This window comes from Leptodactylus fuscus, chromosome 4 (genome assembly GCF_031893055.1).
Source record: "Leptodactylus fuscus isolate aLepFus1 chromosome 4, aLepFus1.hap2, whole genome shotgun sequence".
Taxonomy (NCBI): Eukaryota; Metazoa; Chordata; class Amphibia; order Anura; family Leptodactylidae; genus Leptodactylus; species Leptodactylus fuscus.
The window spans coordinates 27,522,686-27,536,237 of NC_134268.1; the positions used below are offsets into that span (position 1 = coordinate 27,522,686).

The window sequence follows — 13,552 nt, forward strand, 5'->3', positions numbered from 1 at the left end:
TTGCCTCGACACCATATAATGAGCGTGTAGTTGGCGTCGATGATCCCCCTCAGCTCCACTTCAGGAGAACTCTATGACTTCTGGCTTCCTTCATAGCTCTGGTTGTTTGCGACAAATTAGATTTTCTTTTTCCAGGTATGTTTAATATTAGCAAACTGCCAATTTGGATGAAAGGTGTTTGCTCATGTCAGTTTGTCTGCACTGCCTGGAGGAGATCAGATAATATACAAATGTGTGTAGACAATCCACTGATGGTTAAGTGTGTTTACATAGAGACCTGCCTGAGATAAGGCTGCTGCAGGAGCAGTGTAATATAGTATGTGAACATAAATTCATAACAGTCATGAAGCCATGTCATTTACCAGGATAAAAAGTAACCTATATGTTAATTGAGGTTACAATCTATGTATGTGCTAAATTTCATTCAAATCCGTTAAGCGGTTTTTGGGTGATTGAGTAACAAACATCTGGACAAGGAGTCTGATCTGTCGGGGACCCGGATGAAGAACCCGCCACAACCTATCGTAAGGACAAATCATTAGATATTAAATTAGATATTAGATACACAGACAATCCCTTATACGTACACAAGTAGTGTTTATCCACCATTCAGCTGTAACGTTAATACCATTAAAGCTATGGCTGGCTGCCATTACAAGTGGTGGAGCCAAAGAGTCGGTGCAGATTTTACTCCACAAGTTTGTAGGGGTTATGGACAGGGGTAAGTGTCTGTTCCCCCATTGATCAGGGGACCGAAGCTTCTTTGTGAATAGAGCACCAGTGCGCTTGTGTGGACCGTCCTGGACCGGAGCAGAAAGACAAGGACTGCCCACCTGACCATAGAGAGCATAACTGTGCCAAAACTGATAGTCAAGATTGTTCAGGAACGGTGGGGAAATGGAGAAAAAATTGCAGCTGCGCCAGAATCATTGGAGCAGTGACTGTTGTTGGATGGAAAGAGTTGGAGTTGGTGGAGGAGGTGAAAGGTCCTCTTCAAATGCCCCTATAACAATCTAAAATTCCCATGTCTCTTGGGGTTGATATGGAAGACCTAGCAGGAGGTTGCGGGGGCACACGGCTATTGCCCCCTATGGTCTGGCTGTGCCGATGTATAGGCCCTTATATACAGAGACACCATCCTTGAATTTGTAGCAAAGGCTGAACAAATTCCATATCAAACGAGGGGCCACACGGTGGCTCAGTGGTTAGCACTGCAGCCTTGCAGCGCTGGAGTCCTGGTGTTCAAATCCCGCCATGGGCAAAAAACCATCTGCAAGGAGTTTGTATGTTCTCCCCGTGTTTGCATAGATTTCCATCCCATATTCCAAAAAAAGACATACTGATAGGGAAAAATGTACATTGTGAGCTCTATGTGGGGCTCACAATCTACATTTAAAAAAAAAATAAAAAAATTCCATATCAAACCTCATCCTTCTGCCTGTCCCCCGGGGGCGCCTGCACTGTCTCCTATACACATTTACTTTCCTGGAGACCCTGCTTGTATCGGGTGAATAGTCTATAGAAATCTGAACTATTGGCTTATTGTTAAAACCTATCGGTGAGGGCTCAATAATCCCCTAATTGTCAGGAACAGGAGCACGGAGCAGAATAAAGGACCTTACACAGCGCAGTGTGTACAATCAGCAATCACTTCAGGATTTGTCGCCTCAGAAGGGTTTGGGGACGGATTTCTGTATTTATTGTTGTAACGTTCAGAGGTAACCAAGAGCTGTATCCTGTGCCGGCAAGAGGAGACTGGTGGATGTAGTCATGTATATAGGGTTAACCCTTTGTAGTAGCCATATATATAGCGTTAACCCTTTGTAGTAGTCATAGATATAGTATTAACCCTTCATAGTAGTTATACATATACCTTTTATAGTAGTCATACATGTAGCATTAACCCTTTATAATAGTCATACATACAGTGTTAACCCTTTGTAGTGGTCATACATATAGTGTTAACCATTTGTAGTAGTCGTACATATAGCATTATTCCTTTGTAGAAGTCTGCCTACGTAGCATTAACCCTTTGAAGTAGGCATACATATAACATTAACCCTTCATATAGCGTTAACAATTAATTCGTAGTTATACATATAGTGATAACTCAGTAGTACTAAACGTAGCATTAACCCTTCGTAGTAGTCATACAAATAGTGTTAACCCTTCCTAATAGTCTTGGAAATAGCCTTAACCCTTCATAGTAGTCTTACACATAGTGTTAACCCTTCGTAGTAGTATTACATATAACATTACCCTTCATATAACATTAACAATTTGTAGCTATGATACATATAGTGTTAACCCGTCTTAGTAGTCCTAAACGTAGTGTTAACCCTTCGCAGTAGTCTTACAAATAGTGTTAACCCTTCATAGTAGTCTTGGAAATAGTCTTAACCCTTCATAGTAGTCTTACACAGTGTTACCCCTTCGTAGTAGTCATACACATAGCGTTAACCCTTCGTTGTAGTCTTGCATATAGCTTTAGCCCTTAGCTGACATAAAGCACAACTTCACTGCAAACAGAAATAAATGTACTATACACTTTCCTGATACGGTACTTACAAGGGTGCAGAAAGCTGAGAGCACTCGCTTGTGGCCTCCATTTCCAGTGATGGCTGCGCTCATCTCTAAGGCCATATACACACAGGTTTGGAATGTGTGAAAAACAGCCAAAACAGTCCACTTTTTTATGACCATTTGACAGATCTCTTATAACCTTGTGTCTATTGAGGGATCCGTAAAAATAGGAAAAAATAGGTCATGATCAGTTTTTTTAACAGTCTGTCGAAATTAGCTGTAAAAAAATGGACACGGTGGCTGAGTGGTTAGCACTGCAGCCTTACAGCGCTGGAGTCCTGGGTTCGAATCCCGCCAGGAACAACATCTGCAAGGAGTTTGTATGTTCTCCCTGTGTTTGCATGGATTTCCTCCCATTCTACAAAGACATACTGATAGGGGAAAAAATGTACATTGTGATCCCTATACGGGGCTCACAATCTACAGTAAAAAAAATAAGTATATGTAATGAGCCCTTCACATGGCTGTTTTTGATCAAAGGCACAGAACCATTACTTACCCACTACAGCACTCTCTGCCAGTCTTTGTATATTGCCGGTGATGAGATGTCACATACCCACGTGACCGCCACCACCAATCTCTGGTGTCAGTAGTCTCGTGCCACACAAGTCTATGGGACATTAGTTGGACCCTTGTCAATCTAAAATGAATGCCCTTCAGTTGTTACAAGATGGCTGACCCGCTTAATATGTATCTCCTCCTTTGCACAAGGTACTAATGAGGAGCTCGGTCTTGCTATGGATCCCAATGGTTCCTTAATACAATGTGTCACAGGCTGCCCGAGCATTGTTAACAACCGTGTTATCCTCCCAGGTCTCCTTCACTTTGTTTGCGCTCCTCTAGTATTAGAATATGTATGTGCTCGTCTTCTGCAGGCAAATCACTAAGAACAAGTCTTTGATGTTCCTCAGACTTGTGCATATCATAAGACAATGGCTTCTCCACGGGAAATCTATACTATATAATTTATGTGCAATAGTTTTCAGGAACTCCATGAATATGTAAAGTCCATTCATCTTTAAAGAGTTTTGGTTGCTCCAGCAGTCAGACCCTCACCAATAAATTAGAGGGTATTCCAGAAACAACCTTATTAGGTCAATGAATCGGGGCAGAGGATAGGATTGATGGGGGGTATCGGGGCTATGAGATTGGAGTCACACCATTGGCAAGGATAAGACATCTGACACTCTATGGTGGGTTTTTTTATGTAGATTGTGAACCCTATATAGGGATCACAATGTACTTTTTTTTTTTTTTTCATTTTTAAATATGTCTTTGTAGAATGGGAGGAAATCCACGCAAACACAGGGATAACATACAAACTCCTTGCAGATGTTGTTCCTGGCGGGATTCGAACCCAGGACTCCAGTGCTGCAAGGCTGCAGTGCCAACCACTGAGCCACCGTGTTGCCCCTTATGGTCGTTTTTTTTTTTTTAGAGTTAAAGCATATCGAAACATTCCAACATATTCAATCCATTGGGTTCCTCTGTTGTCAAAAATCTTCTTTTGCCAAAATGCAATTGAGCTCTTTGGGGCAACAAGGGCAGTATATGATGCTGCTCCCTTCACTAGCACTTATAGAACAACCAACTTCATTCCTGGATCAGTTATTCCCTGTACTGTTCATGAGGTCTCTACTCTCCTCAATATAGGGAGACACTGATGATGAGGAGTGTGTGATTTTTTTATTTTTTTTTGGAAAACGCAAAGTGGGCATTGGATTCACATGAATTCCTTCCACTTTTCCAGATACTGTGGGCAAATCTCGGCGTTTCCGGCTTGTGGGCCCTGGCCTAACAGTGAAGTGAATTGAGGGTGAGAGCAGAGAGAACTGGCACAGCCAAAAATGTTGTACTTTGGGTTCTATGTCAGATTCTAGATAGATTGTAAGCCCTCGCGGGCAGGGCCCTCTACCCCACTGTGCCAGCCGATCACTGTTAGTATGATATGTACCTGTATACTTTGTGTATTGTATTGTATTGTGTATGTATTGTATGTAACCCCCAAATGTAAAGCACCATGGAATTAATGGTGCTATATAAATAAACAATAATAATAATAATAATAATTCAGCAGGACAGCCATCTATGTGAAGGTGTTACACAAACTCTACAGCAGCAATAAGGACATTTAGGATGCTTATGAGCAATTCCACAACTGTGAATCTCCCAATTATACTAAATGACAATCTCTGCACTGCTACATCTACACAGCCCAGTCCCATTAATGTGACCAGCTGTCAAAATCCAGAATAACCACCTTTGGCAGAGCGGACCGCTGCGAGACGTGCAGGAAGAGAGGGGATGTTGTGATGATGTTCACTGAGATGTTGAGCCATGCCGACTCCAGTGCCGTGGCCAGCTGCGCTAGGTTACGTGGTTGAGCATCCATGGCGCGGACAACCCAATCGAGGTGGTCTACAGATTCTCGATTGGGTTTCCAGTCCGGGGAATTTTCTGGCCAAGGGAGTACAGTAAACTCATCCTGGTGCTCCTCGGACCCCACACGTACACTGCGAGCTTTATGACACGTCACATTGTCCTGCTGGTAGATGCCATCATCCTGAGGAAAAACATTTCACATGTAGGGGTGAACATGGTCCGCAAGGATAGATGCATACTGGTGTTGGTTCATCGTGCCTTCCACAATGATGAGTGCACCCAGATGGCTGATGACACGTGCCTTCTGCCATTGGTTATTTAATGTTGTCGTCACAAGTAGGCGCTGGTCACATTAATATGACTGGACTGTGTATATTTCTAAAGCAAGCCAAGGAAACATTTTTTCCATGGTTAATATAACCAGCCCTTGCATACATATTTACTTAATTCTAAATTTGTATGTATTTTTTTCTTTGAGTCCCATTTTCCATGACGCTCTCCACCTCTAAGTAGCGCACCTACCTTTTCTAACCATTAGCAATGAGATCAGTGTGTCTCGTGCCTGAGGATAAGCCTGGCTGTCAGACACATCACGCGTGAATGGAGCGCCGCCGCCGCACTTCTCTTTTCATCACCACTGTCTTTGACAATTAATATTTAATTTGAGAGACGCCATGCGGCATGACACTTAAAAGGAGCACGGGCAATGTAATTTATTCAGTAATTCTCAAGTGGACTTTCCCGGATTTGAAAAGCTGGAGAATGTAGGATACGGCACTCTGAGAGACAGTCCTTCTGCTGCACGCCACCATCACTCACTTTGATATCGCCTCTGCTATAAGACAATGTGGCTCGGCGAATGCTGAGATAAATGTGGAGCAGGATCAGGAGGAAGCCGCCTGTCTGCAAGAATCAGCCTCCTGTGTGTAACTGCATGGGACAAGTTAGAAAAACTTTCATCAGGAAAGTATAGGAAATTGTAAAAGTATTATTAACGTGAAATATCTGTATAGCCTTAGGCCTTATGCGTACAGGCAAGTGTGCAGGCCGAGGAGGGTCCGAGTGTCATCGGAGTGCCTGCCGTCCTTCATTGATTTCACAACGGGGTTCCGTTCTGATCTGTTTTCATGGAAGAGGATAGGACCTGCTGTATAAATATTGGAGCGGAGCATGTCCTTGAGACCTTAGAGTCCAGTCTATGAGCTGTGGTGGTCCGATCCCTGGGACCATCACCAGTCAACAAAACAAAGCGTCACTGGACCTCACCCTACAGTGTGCTCATTCAGTGTAATATGGGTTTTTCCAAGATAGCACATTGACCCATTCATTTCTATCGGCCCATGCTCACTACCATATTTTTCACGGATCTGTGTTCAGGCTTTGAGTCCGTGACAATCGTGCTGCTATTTTCAGTACCCTATAAGTTACTTAGGTTCCCTATAGCCGGATGGGGGGTCCTAGACTGGAGCGGGTAGTCAGGGTCCGCCCACCTGACACTACACAGTTTAACTAGCATTTCGTATGCTGAAACTAACAGCACTGATTTATTGGGAACAACGTGCGGTAGATAAAAAAATTCCAACTGTGCCACAATTGGGCGCCTATTAAAGGGCTGCAAGGAGTGTGGGTTTGGGGAAAAGATGAAAGGTTCTCTTTAAACAGTGTGACCGCATACCTGTGCAACCCCAACTCCGTTCAGAAGAGATCGGTGGTGGTGGTGGGGGTCTTAGCAGTTGCAACCACTCACCTAGACATAGCCGCTGATACAAAGTATTGGAGTATCCCCCAGAGACACCACAACTAATGCAGTCTGATCATTTGTTTATTGGGGTGTTCATTGCAGTAGCCCATTGTGGGAAAACGTTGTGTTGCAGATTTCAATGATAAATACGGAGTCCCAATGGGGCTGCAGTCCTCAAAAATCACTTTGAACTTTTTCATTCTGAGAATTGGTGTAGGTCTGAGCTTACGCACCATTCCTCTGACTTGCCTATATAGGTTGGTGTTCCATATAGCTATGATTAACCCTTGCAATGTCATGAACCTGGCACAGTAAGGGAAGCATTCAAGTCATTGGGCAACAATAGGATTCATGATCACTCCAAATCCTCCAGATTGGGTGCCAGTGATTCCTGTCGCTGCACTCTGGCTAGTGGCCATGGATTCCATGAGGAGGATCTTCCTCTTTGTCACCCATTTTGGTAAATCCCTTTAATTCGGGCATGTTCTTCAGTTTACCATTGACAGTGGACTCTTGAACAACGCTCATGCTATGTATATTATGTATGTGTAGATACATATATGTGTATATGCCTTTGTGGACCACTATCCGTATTGTCCTCCGAGACACCGGCAGAGCCAAAGAGTTGGTTAAGAAAAATGAAGAACATTGACTCTGAAGACGCTATAATGAAGTTCTATAAAGATGCTCACGTTTCTGATCCCAATACCAGGGTCAGATCTGTACCCTATTTGTCAGTACTCGTGGTCATAAAGATCTTGCCTTTCTATCCCTGCAGGTAAATCTTGGAGGCAACCAATTCCTGTTTTCACTTGTAGCTACCCCAGCTATGATGCCGTGCTTCTCGCTGAGACATGACGTGGACGCACTGTTGTGGCAGCCGGTCCCAAGCCAAGGCGACAATTTATGGGAACATGCAGCGACATTCAATGCCCTCGGTAAGTTGTCGATGATCAGTCAGTTTCTCTGTCCTTGTACTGGGGTGATTTAAAAGCAGTGTCCAAGAATTTTTGACCTTTTGGGTAAGCTACAAATATCTGATCCGTAGGAGGCAGACAGCTGTTGGCCCCCATACCTATCAGGGTACATCTGATCTGTGTACTATACATTGCCTAGTAGTAGTATAGTAGCCAGGCATTAGTACTGCAGCTCAGCTGGTATTGAAACCTGGCCCTATAGCAGCTGTGGACCTACTCTCAACCATCCTGAATCCAGCAGGACAGTCCTGCATTTCAGGTGCTGTCCCTCATTGCCCCATTACAGGAATGCTACAGAATAGCAAGTGTTTAAGAGGAGTTTTACAGGTTTTACCTCGCTGTTTTTTTTTGTATTATTTATTGTATTATATTTTTAGTCTTATACATGGCACTGTTAATGGGATTGGTGACTGAGACATTTGACCCTTACGTGGGTTATTTTCATACGGCACGTATCGCCATAAATTAACACTTTATCCGATGACTCTCCTCCATCAAAAACCAGTCATCTGCAAATGAGAGGAAAGTGTTTAAGACGGTGTGAAAATGAAATTGGTGTTGTTAGGTGAGGTTATATAAGATCAGCGGCCGGAGCGCTCCAGCATGTAGCTATAACACATGGATGCCTGCCAGGTGCGATCACCCATACACGAGCCTACTAATGGCCAGGAGACGCGGCTGCCGTGCCTGATATACACTATTCTGTTTCCATGGGAACAGAACATCGAATATTTTGCCATTTTCAGTTTGTTTTTACTTAAATCTATACAAATAATAACATAATGGGTAAAAAAAAAAAATGTCTCCCAGGCCGGACATGTGAGGCTAGCATTTTGGATAGAGATGTTACTATTAGACTCTATAGGCACCAATTAAAGGGAGCCAAAGAGTGTCAAATAGGCCGGGCTCACCTGAATGCAACCCTTTTTCCCTATACAAATTTGGCCCCTGTTGCTGAGATATTTGTTTATTCACCAATATGCAAATGAGCAGTCTGGAGCACCGAGGGCGGCTCCGTTGCTCCAAACTGTTATGCCACACACGTCTGTTGATTGAGAGGTTAAGGGAGCCAAACTGAACTCTCACTTGGCTCATTTTTACGTTTGTGCCGCTGGTCACGTGGTTGACGCATGTGCAGAGGGACCCTGAAGATACCGGGCCTGGAGCACTGATTATGTCACAGTACACCGGGACTGCAGCTTGGGAATCCAGTTAGCGCATGCGCACTACCTCTCTGCTTAGGTGACTTACTTCGTGAAAGCAAGAATACAGAGCAAGGTTTGGGTTTGGGTCACAGTCAATGAAGGGGAAGGAGGTCAATTACAGCCGTGTGGGGCATAAACGCTTGGAGCAATTGTGGCACCCTCATTTGCATATTTGGAAATAAACGGGTATCTTGGCAACAGAGCCATTCTTACTTTGATTGGATTGACCCTAGTGAAAGAATCCCTTCAAAGGGAAATTCTGAGGTCGGTCCTAACCCACCTAGAGTTCCTCATGGATCGGTGGTTTAGTGTCCCAAATAGCCCGGTTGTATTGTAGTCCGTGCCCACTGTGGCATTTGGTTAAGCTGAAAAACTCTGCTTCCTTCCAAATTTCTAAAGCTGAATTTTTCAGCTGGGAGAATTTTCCTCCTTGTGAATATACCCTTAGACTCACTTAGCGCTTGTACTCCCAACACTCGCGCAGTTGTTCAGCGACGTTGGAGCAGTACACTTTGGCTTCAGTGCGCATGCGCCGGACTTCATTGAAAAAGAGATGAGTCCAAGGGGATTTATTATGAGCATAAAGGTTTGTTTTCTTTAATGCGGACTTGGACAGCTTTACTACAGGGACACTGAACCAGTCCGTAAGGACCTGTGGGTGGTTTAGTGTTCCATATAGACTTGAGAGGTCACCTTTAAATGTCAATTGGGTGGTCGCTGTTTAGTGTCTACAGCTAACAGCATGGTCCTGATGGGGAAACCATTGGATGTTGTCCTAGCTTGTTATATGGAGAGGGTTGTCCTCCATAGTCCATAGCTTTATAAGTAGCTTTTGGCTTTTGCTACTTCTTTGCTATTACACATCCTTTTGTATCCATCTTTCCGTCTTCTGTCTGACCATGGCTCTCAGCCATTTGTGGAAGGAGTCGGAGTTGGGCTGGGGAAAAATAAAGGAGTTGGAGTTGGTGGTTTGGCCTACCATCTCCACAACCCTACGTCCATCTCTAGATATCGTATTCAGAACTTGCTCCATATAGATTAGGGTTGAGCCGATCTTGACTTTTCAGGATCGATTTTGAAATCCGATTTCCGATCATTTTTCATTCGAACCCGATCTCGATCCCAATTCCGATCCCAATGCAAGTCAATGGGATTTTTTTACTAATCGGAGATTGGATTTTAAAAACGATCCTATTCACTACACAGCATGGAATCTAACAATTGAAAGCATTAATTGTTAGAATCCATGCTGTGTAGTGATTAAAAAATCCCCCGGCTACCTAAGTCCCCCCCTGTTGTCTACTTACCAGCTGCCGCTACCGATCCGCGCTGTTCTCGCTCCTCTTCTTTCTACTGCGCATGTCTTCAGAGCACCTTATGTGCCCCCACCTCCCAGGCTAGTGTTACTGATGCTGGGAGTAGGCGGGGTTTGTTGTGGTTTAGGAGAGTGTGGGCGGATACAGTACCCACAAGCCCCGCCTTCTTCCTAGGTCTGTAACAGTAACCTGGGAGCTAGGGGCGTGCACGGACCGAGAAGAGGCAAGAAGAGAACAGACAGGGAGTGGCAGCGGTAAGTGGACTTGTCTATTGGCTCTTTATTGTATACTCAGCTCTGCTACATCTGAGATGTAGTAGAGCTGATGAGTATAGCAATGAATGGATGCCGCCGGCACACAGCCTGTGCCAGCGTCCGGCGCTTAACCCCCTGCGTGCCGGCTGCGTCCATTCATTCCTACGGCATAGCAGGGAGGAAACAGAAGAGTAGATACCATCCATTCATTCTTAACATTGTTCACTTTTCCCACAATGCTTGCAAAGCATTGTGGGATATAACCTCCGACCTCGATCCTGCCTAAAACCATCGTGATCGGAATTCCGATCACGATCGTGAAATTTACTCGATCACCGATCGGAATCCGATCTTTTCCGATCCCGATTGCTCAACCCTAGTATAGATCCTTCAGCGCTGAAGTTGGCATTAGTTAAAATAAAACGACTAAAGCGTTCACGCGTGACACGCTCAGCTCTGCTACATCCGTACAGCACACGGTCCGCACTTACCACTTGCTTACGTCTCAGCTCTATTGTTTGTTTCGCTTTTTAGGATACGTCCAGGCATCAAAACAAGACAAGAAGTTTTTCACCTGTGCTCCAAATTTCGCCTACGCAGCCCTGTGCGAGTGCGTCCGTCGGATATTCATCTACCGCCAGCCTACCCCCGTGTCTACAGTATTGTACAACAGGAAAGAAGGCAGACACGTAGGACAGGTTGCTAAGCAGCAGGTAGCCAGCCTGGAGAGCAGCGAGCCCATCTTAGGTTTTCAAGCTTCCAACGAGCGACTTTTTGTTCTAACCACAAAGAAATTATTTGTAATAAGGGTAAACACTGCGGGCTAATGAGCCGTCCCTGCGCCGCCGCTTTCATCTCCGCTCGCTGCCGCTCACAATACTCCTACATCCGCTTTTGAAGTTTCTATCCAGGCTGCAGCATTTTTTTTAAAAATGGTTTTCATATTTTTTTTCTTCACCAATAAAATATTAAAAGCCGATGTATCCCGTATGTTACGTAAGTGGATGGAAGTTCTACGAATAGTCTGCAGACACGCCGCGTTTCCTAGAATGAATGCTCTTTATATGCGAGGTTTCATGAATGGACACAATATACCTGGGTCTGTCGGTAACGGAGTCTACGGCTCTAGATGCCATGGTGAAGTGGTGGGTTACCAATGATGGGCAACCTCGAGGAATAAGTTGTCCAACAATCACAAGAAGTAGTCACATATCACTCGCAACTTCTCAAAAGTTGCCATGAAACGCTAGCTGTATCCTTAGAGTAGTAGTCTCCATTAGAGATGAGCGAACACTAAAATGTACGATGTTCAAAATCCGATTCGAATAGCTGCACACTGTTCGGCTGTTCGAACCCTATTATAGTCTATGGGGAAAAATGCTCGTTTCAGGGGTAGGCAAAATTCGATAACATTATACTTACCAAGTCCACGAGTGAGGGTCGGGCTGGATTCTCCTTGAAGTCTTCTCCCGGCGAAGCGCCCCCGCGGCGTCTCCCGGCTGGAATTCACTCTGCCTAGGCATCGGGGCCTAGGCAGAGCCGACTGTGCATGCGCAGTCGGCCCGGCGCCTGAGCAGAGCCGACTGCGCATGCGTGGGCATGCCCGCGCATGCGCAGTCGGCTCTGCCTAGGCCGGATGCCTAGGCAGAGTGAATTCCAGCCGGAAGACGCCGAGGGGACTCTGAACGGAGAAGACTTCTAAAGGTAAGAGAAGAACCAGCGTTGATTGGAAGAATGTATAGCATTTGGCCAATCAACGCTGGTTCTGCATCGAACCTTAAACTTCGAACAGCTAGTATTGTTCGATCGAGTACGAGTATCTCGAATACTGTAGTATTCGATCGAACAACTACTCGCTCATCTCTAGTCTCCATCCTAAGACTGTGCAGCGGTTACACAACTACAACTCCTATCGTCCACTTGCCACCTTCCCGACATGTACAACATCTAGATATAGAAAGAAAACAAGCTTTAGGCTAAGGCCCCTTGTTGCGAAAGCGCAGTAGAAAAAAAACGCTGCTAGGGGCCACACGGTGGCTCAGTGGTTAGCACTGCAGCCTTGCAGCGCTGGAGTCCTGGTGTTCAAATCCCGCCAAGGGCATAAAACCATCTGCACGGAGTTTGTATGTTCTCCCCGTGTTTGCATGGATTTCCATCCCATATTCCAAAAAAGACATACTGATAGGGAAAAATGTACATTGTGAGCTCTATGTGGGGCTCACAATCTACATTATAAAAAAAAAAAAAACTCCGCGTTTTACCGTACCAGCAAACTGAATGTGAGTCCGCCTAATCCCATCCACAAATTGCGCGGAAAAAAAAAACGGTGCGGAAAATATGCATTTTCAAAAACACTCTCGTTTTTGAAAAATATAGCATGTCAATTTTAACTGCAGAAATGCATTTTCCTTAAAGATTTAATAAGAAAAGAAAGACCGCAGTGAAAAGTAAGCAAAAACGCAATGAAAATCATGGCGGCGAGAATGCAATGTGTTTCTGCTCGGGGTTTTTTTCCCTCATGTTTTTTAGTTTGCGTTCCACAACATGGTGCCTTAACCTTAAAAGGGTTTTGCAGGGAGGATTTTTAGGGTCCATTCACATGGAGTTTTTTGGCGAGGAAAAAATCCGCTTCAGTCAGGACCCCTAAAGGCCGGAAACGCCACAATTTTGCAGTACTTGCAAAGTGGGTAAAATTCATGCGAATTCCAGCCCCACTTTGCGGAAACAATTGCAGAGCGGACACGCTGCGATTTCCAAAACCGTTACGGTTTTGAAAATCGCAGCATGTCAATTATATATATATATATTTTTTTTTTTAATTTTATTTGAAAATTGAGTGTTACAACATAGGAATAGATCAACAAGCATGTCAATTATATCTACGGAAACGCCGGCGGCTTCTCCGTAGATATAATTGTAACAGAAAGTCCACGGAGGAAAACTCCATGAACTTTCTGTTCAAAGCACTGCCGGAAGAACCGCAATGCGTTCACGCTGCGGATGTTCCCACAGCGCTTTAGCACTGCACTTCCAGCCTGAGGGGCCTTAGCCTCAGGAATTAGGAAATGTTTTTTTCATCCAGCACAGTGTATGG

The 13,552-nt window shown here is 44.6% G+C and overlaps 1 protein-coding gene across 1 annotated transcript in view; it reads left to right on the forward strand.

Annotated features, from left to right (window-relative positions):
- Positions 1-11,428, forward strand: part of NUDCD1 (NudC domain containing 1) — a 75,979-nt gene extending 64,551 nt beyond the window's left edge. Inside the window, exons 9-10 of the mRNA XM_075270267.1 lie at positions 7,485-7,644; positions 10,993-11,428. Of these exons, the coding sequence (XP_075126368.1) occupies positions 7,485-7,644; positions 10,993-11,285 (453 nt within the window). The 3' untranslated portion in view covers positions 11,286-11,428. The remainder of the gene's footprint in view (positions 1-7,484; positions 7,645-10,992) is intronic.
- Positions 11,429-13,552: the final 2,124 nt, after the last annotated feature.